General features: G+C 40.6%; 1 protein-coding gene across 2 annotated transcripts in view; it reads left to right on the forward strand.

Annotated features, from left to right (window-relative positions):
• gabrr2a (gamma-aminobutyric acid type A receptor subunit rho2a) overlaps positions 1-15,563 on the forward strand; it is a 33,976-nt gene that overhangs the window by 17,596 nt on the left and 817 nt on the right. For both annotated transcript variants that reach the window (XM_041060285.1, XM_041060284.1), the window contains exons 4-8: positions 1,604-1,827; positions 5,581-5,663; positions 9,511-9,651; positions 11,018-11,170; positions 12,591-12,799. In XM_041060285.1, coding sequence (XP_040916219.1) covers positions 1,604-1,827; positions 5,581-5,663; positions 9,511-9,651; positions 11,018-11,170; positions 12,591-12,799 — 810 coding nt within the window. The remainder of the gene's footprint in view (positions 1-1,603; positions 1,828-5,580; positions 5,664-9,510; positions 9,652-11,017; positions 11,171-12,590; positions 12,800-15,563) is intronic.

Here is a 15,563-nt window from a genome sequence, read left to right on the forward strand (position 1 = left end):
GCTCCATGAGAACAACAGGTTTTTTTCTTAAAAAGATTTTTTTTTCCCCTTAAATTTTGAATGCTTTGCTGTAGTCTTTCAGTTTAAAGATGTACAGAGCTGAGAAGCTTTGAATGGCTGAAATCAATTTTCGTCTGTTTGGCGGCTGCCAGGCAGAGTAACTGCTCATGACACAAAGTCAGTAGAAAGGGAAATAGGAAAACGAGGAAATCTGGTTAAACGCTGACAACTGAGCAACAAAACCAGTTCAACAGTGGCCAGTTTTCCTAACTGATGGGCTGTTTTTTGGGTTTTTTTTTTTTTGGTGGTTTGCACAGTACTCAGATTTCCCTCAGAACTTTCTCAGCTGTCAGTCACGTCTCTCACTGAATGCAGGGTTACTTTTTGTTTTAAAACAACTTAACTGTAAGTTCAGTTTCCACTCACATACTCTTTCTTGTCCTATTGTGTCTTTGTGAAGACATTTCTTGGCAAAATTCTTACCCGAACCTTAACCATGAGTATATCCCGAACCCCAACCTTACTAATCCTGAACCTAACCCTTCGACACCGAACCTAGACCAACATAACAAAAGACACCCCTAACCTCAACCCAAAGAAAAGGAACAGGGACTAAGATAACTACGGCAACTCTTATCTTGTCCCCTAACCCCACTTTGAACCAAATCTTTAATAACTCTAACCCTAACCCATGCTGCTAAAGCAATCATAAAGAACCAAACCTGATTCTGACTGTAACCCTAATTTTAAATAAAAACAAAGTCAAACAGTGTACCTTAAACTAAATCTGATCGTGACCCTGACCCTAAGTGACCCAAGGGTATGGGTAATATGGGAAAGGATAACATGTGTTAGCCAGTGCATTACCTTTGGCTCCCCATTTCAACTGCCCAGTCATCGGATGAGGCAGAGGGGACTCATCGAGATAACTCTCACTTCCTAACCCTAAAACCGGGTCTTAGCCCACAAAGAGCACTTTAAAGTTGTGTGGACAAGCTGAAATGTCTTCACAACCTCAAAGTGTCCTCAGAATGTCAAAATGTCCTCAAAATGATGCTTTCGAAACAAAATTTGTGCACACAACCATAGAAAGACAGGTAAAAATGGTGACAGTTTCCTGCTTTTTGTCCTTTTCCATTCCCTCTTTGTCAGGTTGCCTAATGATGACATATTTTAAGCAACTGACTCTCAAAATTGTAAGAAAATGATGGCAAATTCAGTGCACCATTATCCTCTAACAGTAGCCAAAGTGGCCGCTGCTGAGTAAAGGTTAAAACGCAGAGTGAAAAGGTAGTTAGAGCCTTCCCTTAAACTCCCATCCCTTAAACTCGGATGGGAAGAATTTCTAAAACTGAAAACTGAATAGGTGGATGGTTTTATCTGCAGACAATAAAGGAACCTACACAGGCAATGCAGTATTAGAAGTTTGAAATTTTTGATTTCTCTGGTTCTTTAAGGTCTTTGTTTTTGACAAAATGATTTGTTACAGACCAAAAACTCAGTGTTTTAAAAGTGTGGATTAGTGGGCATCATGATCATTTCACTATCAAACATGGATCTGTATCATTTGATACATAAATCAGTCTTATACATTCCCCACCAGGACTTCACCATGACCCTGTACCTGAGGCACTACTGGAAAGACGAGCGTCTGTCGTTCACCAGCAGCACCAACAAGAGCATGACGTTCGATGGTCGTCTGGTGAAGAAGATCTGGGTCCCTGATGTCTTCTTTGTCCATTCCAAGAGGTCCTTCATCCATGACACCACTACTGACAACATCATGCTGCGTGTCTTCCCCGACGGACACGTCCTCTACAGTCTGAGGTCTGTAGCATTTCAGTACCTGAGTTTCTGATATATTTATAGTTCTCAAATTTATTCAAAATTTGCAAATTCACCATCAAATTTCATTCCTTTACTCGCCAAGCGTTGTGTCCAGTGGTGGAAAGCAAGTTAACTCTTGTTTTATTTCTATTTCTATCACTTTTCTGTTTCTTTGCCACCAAACATGGTTTCTTGCTGGTAGCAGGTGGTGCTGGTGAGGGTGGTGATGATGGCTGCTTGTTAAGAGCTTGAGCCATCATTGTGTTCACTGTTCCCTTCAGTGACTTAGCGGTTAGAATACGCCCTCTGGGCAGCACGTCTCCTTCATTCTCCCATGCTGGACTGAGGGTAGACTGGACGCTGCAGTGGCTCACTGTTGCCTCTTGAGGTACAAAGTGGGACGAGATGTGGCTAGCTGTTTAGCATGCTAACTTCAGCATATACCTACAGCATAATACCTAGACACCTTTAACATGTCAGAACTGTCATTTCTTCACACTCTGTTGATGATCTTGGTTAATTTTTTGAGTGTTTTAAACTAAAATACATACATATAGCACCATTAAGCTGTTTTTACATTGCGCTTGTTTCACTGTCCTCCAAATGACTTGTTGATGTCACCATGTTCCACAACATGGAGCTGACCTGGTACTTAGTGGGTGGTCACAGATTCAGTTCCATTTATAGCTTTGTGGTCACTGTTATTGGTAAAAGTGCCCTGTCCTGGTTTCACAGTGTCACTACTGAATTTGGACTGAGCTCAAAAGCCAATACTGAGGCCTCGCAGAATTCATCAGATGGGCTAACGATCAATTAGGTGCCCAACTCGCTAGATTTATTTCTGTATAGACCTTTTATCTGGGGCTCTGAATAATTCTGTTATTTTATTAACTGACAAAAAAAATATTTCCTTCATGAATATTCTCAAATATCTGATCAACATGATCACCAGTCGGTTCTGCAACAGCACCTACAGAGGATATTAAGGTACCCGATTGCCTCAATAACTCCCTCTTGGCTTCATGACTCAAATCTGAACACAGACACGAGACACATAGTTTTATATTCAGTGTGATATTTTTAGTTCTGATATCCATTGTGAGGAAAAAAAAAACATAGTTTATAACCCCAGAAATTGCTAAGCTCACAGTGTGAGCCCCTGTTAAAGAGGTTAAAGCAATGTTTGCCTCTCTGAAGTAAAATTGGTTTTAAGTTTAGTATTTTTTTTTTATCCAGGTTTTACTGAATCTGCTTTGAAGAATAATTGAGGGCCTTTTCACCCTGGACCTCGTTTTGACTTAAAGTTAAAGCCATCATAAAAGTTGAAAATATGAGCAATAGTTCTCTGTGGACATGGAGTTCACAGGGGTCAGTCTAACACTTTTAGTTTGTCATGTACTGTACAGTTAAGTTAAGACGTGGTGGGGGCCTGAAACACTGAATCAGTTATATCATCGCATTATCTCGTCCCAAGGCTACAGTGCCTTTCTTGAAGAACCTTTATCTGCACCCTCTTCACTCTTTATCCTGCTGTTCTTCTTGTTCTTTTTATGCTGATATTCTCAGGGTAATCAATGGATTCACTGTAAAACGCTGCAGCAATGTCAGGTGGCAGCAGAAACTGCAGAGATAATAACACATGAAAAGAACTCTTGTGTCTTCAGGGACAAGTGCGCCCGAGAAGACAAGACAGACAAGATGCTGCGCGCACTCCCTAAAACCTTTCATCCAGTAACACATCTTAATCTAGCCTTGGTTTCTTGTCATCTTAAAGTCTGCTCACAGCTTTATATTTATGGATTCAACTGTCAAATCACTATGAAAATACATAAAATACAAGATACAATGCAACAAATGAAGCTTGCTAATGTTTTTTTATGCATATAAAGCCATTACTAATGCCCTGCAGAATTCATTACACCAGTTAACAAATCAGTGCACATCTGATTCTGTGTGTTTGGCTGCTGTTCAGTCTGCAGCCAGAGGACACAGCATGCGTCTAGACTTTTCTGCGCAAAGTCATCTACTTATTTACTCACGTACTTGTTTTGCTCCGATTTTTAGTTTAATTACTTTCGTATTCATCATCTTGTCAAACAATTTACTTTTTGTGCGATGCAGCTGGGGATACGAGGAGAGCAGAGAAGTCTTCTGGCAATGTTTGAAGTTCTGTTTGTAGTTTGGCTCAAACTCCACATCCCCCCAAATCTTTGACATGGAAACTCATGAATTATTTTTAGACGTTTCTCCTGAGTCACATTTCAGTCTGACAGCTCACTTTAATGAACATTTCCACGCAGCACATACCGACCTGCAAGCTCATTTAGATGAGGAATGTTTGCCGTTTAGAGCTTAACTGATCTTATTATAATCCAGAAAAAAAAAATGTTTTTAAAAAACTGCGTACGGTTCCATTAATTCACCGTCAACATCACAAGCAGCCGGTTGAGTTTATGGGCTCAAATTGTGGCCCTAATTTTATCCTATGAAAGATCCTGAGGGGGGGGGAGAAAAAAAAATGAGGTAGATGGATTAAAATGTAACTAGTTTATCGTCCACGGATAAAAGTCTTTCTCACATTCTGTGTCAAGACTTTTATGAGGACTGCAGATTGAAGAACAGCGAAGGAGAACGTGGGAGAAAAAAAGAACGATGAGAAAGAAGAGGATTTTTAAGGGGAGATGATGACACTGTCGGAAAGCCGGCAGAAGAAGATTCATTTCGACATTGTGAATTAAAAACTTGGTTTTTGGATGTATCTCAGATACAGTCACCAACGCTGCATCTTAAAGAGCATCATCACTTGCATGAAGTCATATATCCAGAATAAGACCTGTACAAACAGGTCAGCAATGAGTCAACCTTAAGGCTATGTTTGTCATGGGGAGAAGGGTGGTGCAGTTTTATACGTTATGCATAAAGGTGGGATGATGTGATGGTGATGTAGAGAGCTAGGCTTTTGACTCCAAGGGACACAACAAACTGAAGCTTCTACTTCAACAGGGTGTTTTAAAACATGTTTCAGACGAGAGCACCAGAGCAACAACACACTGTTTTGATGCTCACATCTGAAGGGTTGTGAAGAACATTTTCCTCCTCTAGGTCTTTACTTATTTTCAGGCTTATAAGTCTTATAGGTAGTCCCCTAAAAACAACAGCTCACCGCCTCTAGGACAGCTGTCTGATAGCATTCAGTGGGCTCAGTCCCATCAGCAGCAGTGGCCATAGCAACCAAGGTTGTAGTGGAGGCCCTCGGAAGATAAGACGGACAGGATGACCGATGAGGGAGTAAATAGCCATAACAAACAGCCTGTGTCTCATGGTCAGTAAGCTATACAAGGTCTCTCTTAGTGGAACGGAGGTAATTGGAAAATACAATGTGAGTTAGGTAAAACATGAGGTAGTGTTTAGGATTAGATGGATGACTCCTCAATCACCCCCCGTACGGAAATAATACTGAAGTTGTAATAAAGTAGCATCATCCTTTAAGGCGTCACTTTCAGGCTTCATCCATGGTGCCAACTGATTGGTTTGGCTGATTGTATCATTCGCCATGGGAAGCCACCAAAAACCCCCACAGTCCTGATTAGTTTGTAATCCTGAGTCTAAATAAACGAAATACAAAATGGCACAAAGTAAATCTTTGTATTTAGATTCAAGCCTCAGGAAAAAAAAAAAAAGATTTCAGTGAATGTGTGCAGCACCGTGTCTGTTCTCACCATGTGTCTGCCTTGTTTGTCTGTTCTTGAACAGAGTGACAGTGACGGCAGCCTGTAACATGGACTTCAGCCGATTTCCTCTGGATTCTCAGACCTGCTCACTGGAGCTGGAGAGCTGTGAGTACATGTCTTCAATGAAGGTTCTATAAAGATCACGAAGCAGTCACACTCTAGGCCAGTCGAGAAGAAAATCAGAAGCTATGTCAAACATTGCCTTAATTCAAGGGAATACTCAGAATTAACTTTCTTTTTTAACTATATGTTGAACCCTCAGAAATCAAGATGCTATAATCTTCTTCTGTCATGAACAGAAACTAAGGTTTACAGAAATGAGCTCAAATTGTCATTGCAACCGACTGAACCCTTAGATTCTTAGTTTCAGGTGATTACTCTCTAATGAAAACAGTAGATCCCTATAAGTTCTACGCACTGCTTCTTTAAATTATCAAGCAGTATCTTGACATATAAAAATGGGGAGAGACTGCAAACCTCAAAAAGGACACGCAAAAATCAAGGAGAGGGAACACAGGCACAAACCCACTTATCTTCCAAAACCTAAATCCACTTTCTCACACAAACACACACACACACACAAGCCAAGCAAAAGACAGTTAACCAGCCCTGAATCACCACCGCGTGTGATGGAGGGAACACCACACTCACAAGCAGACACACAGTGAGGCCAGAAAGCAAATGTCCATAAATGCTTTTTTTTAGTGGGAAGAAAAAAAAAAAAAAAAAAAAAAACGCAGTAAAAGTTTAACCGTTAATCCAGATAAAATGCTCCCAAAAATAGCAACTGCATTAAAACCTGGAGGCAGCAGTACTCTCTCAATTACCACCCACACACTGAGCACAGAAGCACAGAAGGCAACAGAGAAAACAATGCAAAGAAACACTGAAACAAACAGGGAAATGCAATGAAAGTAGCCTGAACTGAGAATAGCAGCAGTGGGGTTATCAGACTGAGGTCAAATGCAATGCAATGCAGGTTCAGTGCAGTAAAAACTGAAGTTAGCGTTATTTATTTAAGTATAAATAAATAAATAACTAGGTCCATCTAAAATGAGTTACATAGAAGTAAATCCCTGAAATACTTGAAATCACTTGCACAAGCTTTTCTGATATCAGCTCTATAGAAAAGCAGCAGTTGGCACAATAATAACCAAATGAATGACAGAATGAACTGATGCCATCTTCATGTTTGTACAGTCAATATGAAGCTAGAGCCAGCAGCTAGTTTAGCTGGTGTAGCTTCATAGCATAAAGAATAGAATAAGCATATTCCCTAAAATTGTGTCCTCGTGTGGGGCGTAATCCCAAATAAAGTTGTGTTCAATCAAATTACTACAAGATAACAGAAATGTAATAGAGGAGAAAAATAAGTTCAAAATATCCAGGATATCTTTTGAAACAGCGGCACCTGCAGGTAAATTCAGTCATAGCGACATGCAAAGGTGATATTCAACAAAGTGAAATGTAAACAACATGACTAGACTTGAAAAATGAGGCTGAGGATTTACTGTGCATGAGTACAAGCATTTCTTTCTGACATGGGAACAAATTATCATGAACATGTGAAACAGGGGAAAAAAGTTAACAAAATGTTTCAGCAGCCAAAGCACAGGAGGAGAGAAGTTAGTTCATGTCTGACTGAAATGTTCATTTATAATGATGGAAATATTTAATATTGTGTGGATCATTGTTGTAAAAGACATCAGAGGGTTTAGTTTGAATGGACAGTGATGGTCACAGTCTCTGCAGTGTCAGAGTCAAAGCATCAACACTGTCAGAGATTCTGTCACATTAAAGAATCTTTGTGCAATTAAAATGAAGCTGTAATATTTATGATGTAGTTATTTAGTGATAAACTCTCAGTTTGTTTTAAAGCCAGACTGGAGAAAGGGAAAGACTCTAACAGAAAAAACATTTCTAAAAATATCTGATGCTCTTTCTTATTGGTCACTTTATTGTAAACTCTTTTGTCCCTGTCGAGATCCTGTAGGAATGATGATGAGTTTTGATCTGATCCTCTGTATTTAACATGCTCCGGAGCTGGTTAGCTGTGCAGCTTAATTTACCATGGCAGTGTAACCCAGTAAGAAGTGAACCACCGTCGTAACCCTGAGACCCCAGAGTTCCAGGGTTCCACAGATCCTGCTTCACAGTACAGGACTGTGGTCTACTGCTTTAAAGTGGTTGAGTACATCAAAAAGATGCGGTTCCCTTTTATCACCTCGGTTCTCTTCCCAGTGAGGAGCTAACGTGTTTTCAGGTGAAAATACCTGAGCCATCAGAGGGAGGAGGGGTGGGCTGTACCTAAAAAGAGACTGAGCGAGAGGGACTATACTTTCCTTTTTTTTCTTTTTTGATTTATTTATTTATTTTTCAATTCTTTTATTTTTGAAACATCAAAGATATTCAGAGGAAGGGCCCGGCACACACCAGGGGCCATTTCACAAAGCGTCCCCATACATTTAAGATGAAAGGTACACCCTCTGCTGTGTTAAAACTCAACTGTTGAACTGTTTACAGCTTCAAAAACATCAACAGTTAGCTGGAAAGACATTTGGTAACTCGGGGTTGCTATCAGGCACTCTTCGGAAATTACAGGGTGTAAAGATAAAAGCTATTCACAAAGCCTCTTCCAGCTCCTAAGGTAAAGAACTGCTCACAGTAGGGGGCTAGACTTTCAGAAAGTTTAATGGGATTCTTTAGCAGAGAAGAAGATGGCTCCAGGAAGTGCAGAGACGAGTTTATCAGATTGTTTGTTTGTGATATTAATCATGTTTTTCCTCTAAAAAGACACACAGTTATGCCATTAAACCCATCTCACAGCCTCAGTTTATTCCATTTCCACTGGATGAGCTCACCTCACATTGTGCACAAAGCTGCATTAGCGGTGGGCAACCTGATTTACTTGCCACTGGATCAGTCAGTCTTAAACCTTTCTTGTGTCGGTCTGACTGATGGAAATATCAACTACATTTAATTACTAATTAAAAGGTAAAGCTGGCGCATTTCTATGTTGCTGTTCCTGCTGATGTATCTCATGAAAAGAACCGAACCAACAAAGTCCTAGTCCATCTCTCAATGCTCTCAGTCCGACGCTGGCAAATCTCTATTGGAAGCTTTTCCCTCGCCGCCTTGTTTTTCCTAATTATCAAAGACCAGTGTTGAAAACCTACAGGTGATGTTCGTCTTCTCATTCACAGCCAGCTCTTGGTTTTGTTGGTTAAAATGGCCGACGCCACCAGCAATAGATCATATCAGCTGGAGCTAATTAACGGACTCTGCCAAAGACTGTTTGTAACATCACTGCGATTGCGAGCGAGTTGGGTTTTTGTGGTTCCACAGAGTGAAGATTCTTCTCTAGAGAACTGATCAGCACCCCTTCCCCTCGGGACCCTTTAGAGGATAAGTGGTATAGATAATGGAGGGATTTGATACTGGATTCAGATTTGATGAAATTCTACCGAACCCAAACCATAACCCTGCCTGCGGCTCTCAGCTCCAAGTCCATTCCCACTGAAACTGTGTATCTTTATCAACAGTACACAAATACAGTGTATAGTTTCATTTTTGAAGAAAAGAAAAGTGCAGATTGTTTATTTCTGCCTCAGGCTGCTGTTCCACTTCCTGTCCATCAAAAGCTGTTTCTCAGTAGGAAGAAGCGCCTGGTCATCAGCTCTCATTAGCACATGTTCGCATTCACACCTCAATAAATAGCAACTGTGGAAAACGTGTGAGCAATTGGTTATGAAAAGAAAAAATCTTCTTCTCATTTTGAAAGTCAGTTTCACCAAGACTTTCATTTCAGTTTTGCCCCAAGGTTATAGTCTTCATTTACTCTTATGTTGGAGCGTGATGCTAATCAGCGATGAGACATCGATTTATCCATCGATGCCGGACATGAGCGAGTCTGAGCGATTCGATTTGATTGGGCTGTGTGATGTTGGTGCAGATGCCTACACGGATGAAGACCTGATGCTGTACTGGAAGAGCGGCGATGAGTCCCTCAGCACCGATGATCGCATCTCCTTATCGCAGTTCCTCATCCAGAAGTTCCACACCACATCTCGCTTGGCCTTCTACAGCAGCACAGGTACAGCATCATGATATGAATGGCAATTATTTTGTCCAGATGAATCATGTGTGCTGTCATTTCTGCCCACAAGGGTCCGCCTACAGTCAACAAACATAAATATAGGGTTATGTTTCCTGCTGGAAACAGGGAGAGGCCACAAACTTTTTAGATTTTAATGCCCCCAGTGACCTTACCTCTGGCACAACCATCAGGACAAACTTGATATTTTTAGCTCCACTGCAGGCAGGGCTGCAACAGGGCCCTCTTTAAGTACAACAACAACAAAGGGAGTCTGAGTTTTTGTGCCAGTTAAATGGAAGACAAGCGGCGCTGGTACTGGTATTGCATATGCTGGATCATCGTCATGGTTTACTGGGATATTTGATAGAATGTGGCGAGTACGTAGGCTCAAGAGTGCCTAACAGTAGTTACGTTTTATTTGCTTTAAGTTTGATGGGAGCAAAGTCTGTGTTAGGAGGAGGTCGGTCAGTGGATGAGGGGTCGATAAAACACAGGAGACCATTATTCGAAGTTTAGAAACAAACAGAAAACACATCAGATCTCATCATGCAACTTTTTACTCCAATCAGATGAAGTGTGATCATGCAGATTTACATCTTCCTAAATATCTGGCTATAAAGAAAAATGCAAAACTTGCTGCAGGATCAGTAAATATTCTGTCAAATCAGATGTCAGATTTTTTTACAGTGATGAAAAGATGCCTGGAATAGTTGAATTACTGTATTATAAGAACAGTCCAATGTAGATATATGATTATGAACTGATTAGATCAACTTTCTTATTTGGCAGATTTGTAGATAAAGACATTGTATTCACTTTAGTTTCATTATCAGCTACTACACAGAAATACAGTGATTTTCTGGCTGATGTAATTCAGTAATGTATTGAAGATGATGTTACCAGGGATTCACAGGGAACTGACACATGCAATTGATGACATTAGAGGTTTTTGTACAAAGCATGTTTCAAAACAAATCGTACACAGTGCTTCACAATAAAAGCATTTAATATATATGAAATATGGAAGTGGCAAGGTAGCAATAAAATAAAATGAAAAGAAACATTTCATCATCATTTTATCAGTACACAACAATTAAAAAAAATATTCTTAGGGGCTTCACCACATAGTGCCTGATGGGCAAAAACTGCAAATTTATATATAGTTGTCCAGCGTCCTCAAAGGACTTAAGGGCTTATCTGTTTTTCATTGTTACCTCAAAGGCTCATTCTGTGAAACCAGTTCCTAAACTGTTGAATCCTCGAGTGTTCCTCCACACCTGATCTGCTCTCTCTCTCTCTCTCTCTCTCTCTCTCTCTCTCTCTCTCTCTCTCTCTCTCTCCCATTCTCTTGCTGTATTCACAGGCTGGTACAATCGCCTCTACATTAACTTCACGTTGCGACGCCACATCTTCTTCTTCTTGCTGCAGACGTACTTTCCTGCCACGCTCATGGTGATGCTTTCATGGGTGTCTTTCTGGATCGACCGCCGGGCTGTGCCGGCCAGAGTTTCCCTGGGTAAAAAAAAAAAAAAAAAAACAACACACACACACACATAAAAAAAAACAACTCATGTCAAATGTCCTTTGAAGAGATTGTGTGTGCGCCTGAGGAAAATCTGTCTGTGTGAAATGATGAAAACTGGCTGTGACATGGCTCTACCAATAGGGAACACACACAGGCATGTGTGAACACACAAACCTCCCACGCTCTACCACTCTTAACTTTCCCTCTGAATTATTTTCTGTATGGAGGCTGTTGCAGTACTTGTCATACAGGCGTCTGCTTTCCCCCTCGCTGAGATCCTCTCATGGCTCATATCGCTGCTCTTATTCAATTCAGCTGTTAGGATGGGATGTTTTTACATAACCCTTTGAGGGGTTTTTTTTTTATGCCTTAACTACAGATTGTTTGGGTTTTCTCTTTCTCTTTCTTTTGTGTTTTATAATACATATACATATACATATATATTTAATTAATTCAATTCAATAGCTTAAAGCTGCAGTTTGAATTTGAAAGCACACAGCAAATAAAAAGGTTTGCACTTTACTTAATCCCTGAGTCTTCAGATGAGTTCAGACTGTAAGGACAGTCTGAACCAAATTGACCTTGACCTTGAGTTTGGCCCTTCTGTGACTAACTTAACTGTTCAACATGCAGCAGATTTATTATCGAACCAGTTATTGAAACTGTGGTTATACTGTATGTCAGTGTGAATCTAGACACCTTCCAGTGGTGGAAAGTAACCACACATACATAAATACAACTTTCAGATACTTTGCTTGAGTATTTCCATTTTCTCCTTTATCCTTCTTTTCACTACACAACATGTGTTTTATTATTTAAGTGGCATTTCAGGTTTAGATTATTAAAACCAAATAGAATAAACACATCAATTCTAATTCATATTAAAGATCAAAGTACCCCATTGTGTATAAAGCAGTTAGAATTACCCTCACCTTTACCAGCTGCAACATCAAAGCGATAAATGCATCTGTAATTATAATTCAATGTAATTATTATTCTGAAATACTGAAGTACTTTTTGTATATTTGTTTACTTGAAGTATATTTTGATGCTCATACTGTTGCACTGAATGACCTTTTGCTTGAGTAAAGCCCTGAGTGCTTCTTCCAGGGCTGACTCCCTCTAACCTGCAAAATCTCTGTAACCGTGCTGACTGGGAGTTTTCCAGGATCGTATTTATTGCAGGGCTGTTGGAGCACATTGCATCATGTTGTATAAGTGGTCATGTTATTGCTTTCGCCCCCTGCTGCTTTAGTTACCCAACACGGGGTCAGCTCCCTGACTCAGTGCAGCAAGGCCATTGTACCGTGTCGACACTATGAGAGTAAAAATGGCCGAACTCAGAGTCAGACACAGTTTCAAGCTTCAGTTTATCGTAGTTTAATTACAATGTGGCCTTTCTCGTGTCCAGGCATCACCACCGTGCTGACCATGTCCACCATCATCACTGGTGTCAATGCGTCCATGCCCCGGGTGTCCTACATCAAGGCCGTGGACATTTACCTCTGGGTCAGCTTTGTCTTTGTCTTCTTGTCTGTGTTGGAGTACGCCGCCGTCAACTACCTGTCCACCGTCCAGGACCGCCGAGAGCGCAAGATGAGAGAGAGGGCACGATCACAGGTTTGTTTCGGCTGCGTGCTGTTTGGTGCCGGGAGAAAAACAGCAAACTGCCACGCAATGTAAAAATCAGAGGCGTTGTTTTCCCTGCTCATGAGCCAGACCCAGTCCCTTTAGCTGCTCAGAGACTCCAGACTGTCTCACTGACTCTCTGCAAATTACACACAGGCTGTGTAGATACTATCACGTAAACAAGAGCAGCAGTAAAACAAAGATAGAAACAAAGACACAAAGAACAAAGATATAAAATATATAAAAGAAAAAAAAAACACCTGTACCAATAAGTTCTCCATTACTGCTGTGTACTGCTCTGATAAACCCACTGTACTGACTAAGTCTTTCTCAGGACTTGGTGGAGACCAAACCTGACAGAAGAGTAAAAATTGGACTTACATTCAGCAGGTGGACACAAGCATGGTAAATGAATGCAGATGACTGCTGGGTGTGGAAATAGGCATGTTAGCGGCTTCCTCCCATTTTAGCCTTGCCAACTTTCTGAGATGATCATATGTCAGTGTTGTTCTGCTGCCCCCATGTGGCCAAAATTGGCAAACAATGCTGTTACGCAGCAGTAAAACACTGTATGGCAGAACAAAAGGGACATAAAGTCATATTACAAATTAAGAACATAAACTCATATATATATATATATATATATATATATATATATATATATATATATATATATATATATATATATATATATAGTTGCTAAACCCAAACACCAGTTCTGAAACTGAAAAGACTTTCCAGCTGTTAAGCAAAAGAAAGACAAATGTTCATGAAACGGAAAAATAGAAACCATTTATTCAGTCTGCCTACGGTGTAACTTACAACTTTTGGCGCCATTCCTTTTCAGAGTGCTACAATACGGCATGTCTTCCTCTTTGTATGTTTCATATCACCTTTAAAACTCAAAGGAACTTCTACAAATGGTTACATACAGTAGCTATATTTGGCGGGACAGGTCTCACACCGGGGTGCTCTCAAACCAGCAATGCCATTCTGAGTGTGTTTAATAAGATCACAGGAGGAGGCTGACGTGGTGGAGGCAGAAAGCAGTCATCCCCCGGGCAGGGATCGGCAGCATGTGGCAGCCAAATGGGGAGGCAGTGTGCTCGGTGGGGGCCAGCAGTGTTCGGTGCGTAGATAGAGCGGTCAGGTTAAAATAGGATAGCTTTTCTTCATGAATTTGAATCCATTGCTCTACAGTTGTAATTTTGCAGTACAATTTCTGCTCCTGGGGGGGAACTTTAAGAATCCCATATTTGCTCTCTCCAGAGCCAAAGTAGCGGGACTGTCCTCCTGTATATATATATACATTACTGCAAGACATATATATATATATATATAAATAGATAGATAGATAGATAGATATAGATATAGATATAGATGTCTTGTCTGTAGATGTCTGTCTTGCAGTGGTTCCCAACCCAGGGGTCAAGACGCCCCTCAAAGTCCCGAGGTTGAATCTGAGGAATCATTAGCGGATTACAGGGATAAAGAAAATGTCTTTCACAGTATATTGTTTTTCTTATTTTATATATCTAGTGAAATACTGGATTCTTTCACTTCCTCAGGCCTCTAAAGGTTTTATCTTAATTGAAATAAAATACCTTATACTGTCACCTCGTCCACTACAACCCCCACCACGCCCCTGCAACATCTCAGGCGAGCTCAGCTTTCCTGCCGGCACCTGTGGGGGGGGGGGGGGGCCCCATCAGACTATTGGGGGCCCCCATCAGATTTCTCTGTCCTTGACGAGCCTCTCGCCCCAACCTGAGCTGGCATACTGTCATTTCCCACAGCTGTCATCTCAGGAAAATCCTGTTGCTTTTCCAGATGGTTAGTTCAAGTGAATAGAGTACAGTACAAAAAAAAAAGACTGGATTTAGAAACTGGAAATTGACATGCATATCCTGCTCCACACGTGAAAAAAAAAAAAGCAATCAACATGCAACTGCTCTCTCTAAAAAATTGGAAGCTTAAAAGTTAAAAAAAGCCATGGGCCACGGTGTCATGGTGCTGTATTAAACCAAAATTATGACGCAAGGAAATATAGATTTTTGTAGGGAGAAACCGTCAGCATGTTAAAGTGGTTATTGAATATTGTTATGCTGTGTGTCAAACAAGACATTCCACTCGGGGCACGCAGGCAGACAGATGAGACTCTGAACAGAGGGACGTGCAAAGTCCGGCATCAAGAGCCACAGTAATATACGTATGTGTGCATGTAAAATACTGACAATTACTCAAGTTGTGATGTTTTTATTTACAAAATTGTTTTAATTTTTGTTTGGTATTTGTTGAGATTGGACAATTCATTTGTGACCTTCGCAAATTACCCTTCAAATTTGTCGTACACATTTGTAAGTCTAGTTTTTATTTGTAGATCCTGTACATTGCCATTATTGAGACTAATTTCCCTCCATTATTAGTCCAGTGTCCAGTAACACTGGACTCCATCCTCTGGGAGCAAATAGAAATGTTGTCCTGATGGTGGTGATGGACGTTACTGTGACATGACTGTATTTGATAAGAATCCTCAATCTGGGCCAAAGAGTTGGAGCAACCAAAACATTGTCCCACCATTCATCCCATTGTGTATCCTTCATAGCAGGTTTCATAGAAACCCAGCTATCATTGTTTGAGATACGTTAGTCAAGAGGAAATCTTGACCTTAGGGTCATTCTAAACGAAACCCAGATCTCGACAGTTATATGGGATTATCCTTCAGGGACAATCAATATTCATGCCAGATATCATA

Source organism: Toxotes jaculatrix, chromosome 17, assembly GCF_017976425.1.
Source record: "Toxotes jaculatrix isolate fToxJac2 chromosome 17, fToxJac2.pri, whole genome shotgun sequence".
Taxonomy (NCBI): Eukaryota; Metazoa; Chordata; class Actinopteri; family Toxotidae; genus Toxotes; species Toxotes jaculatrix.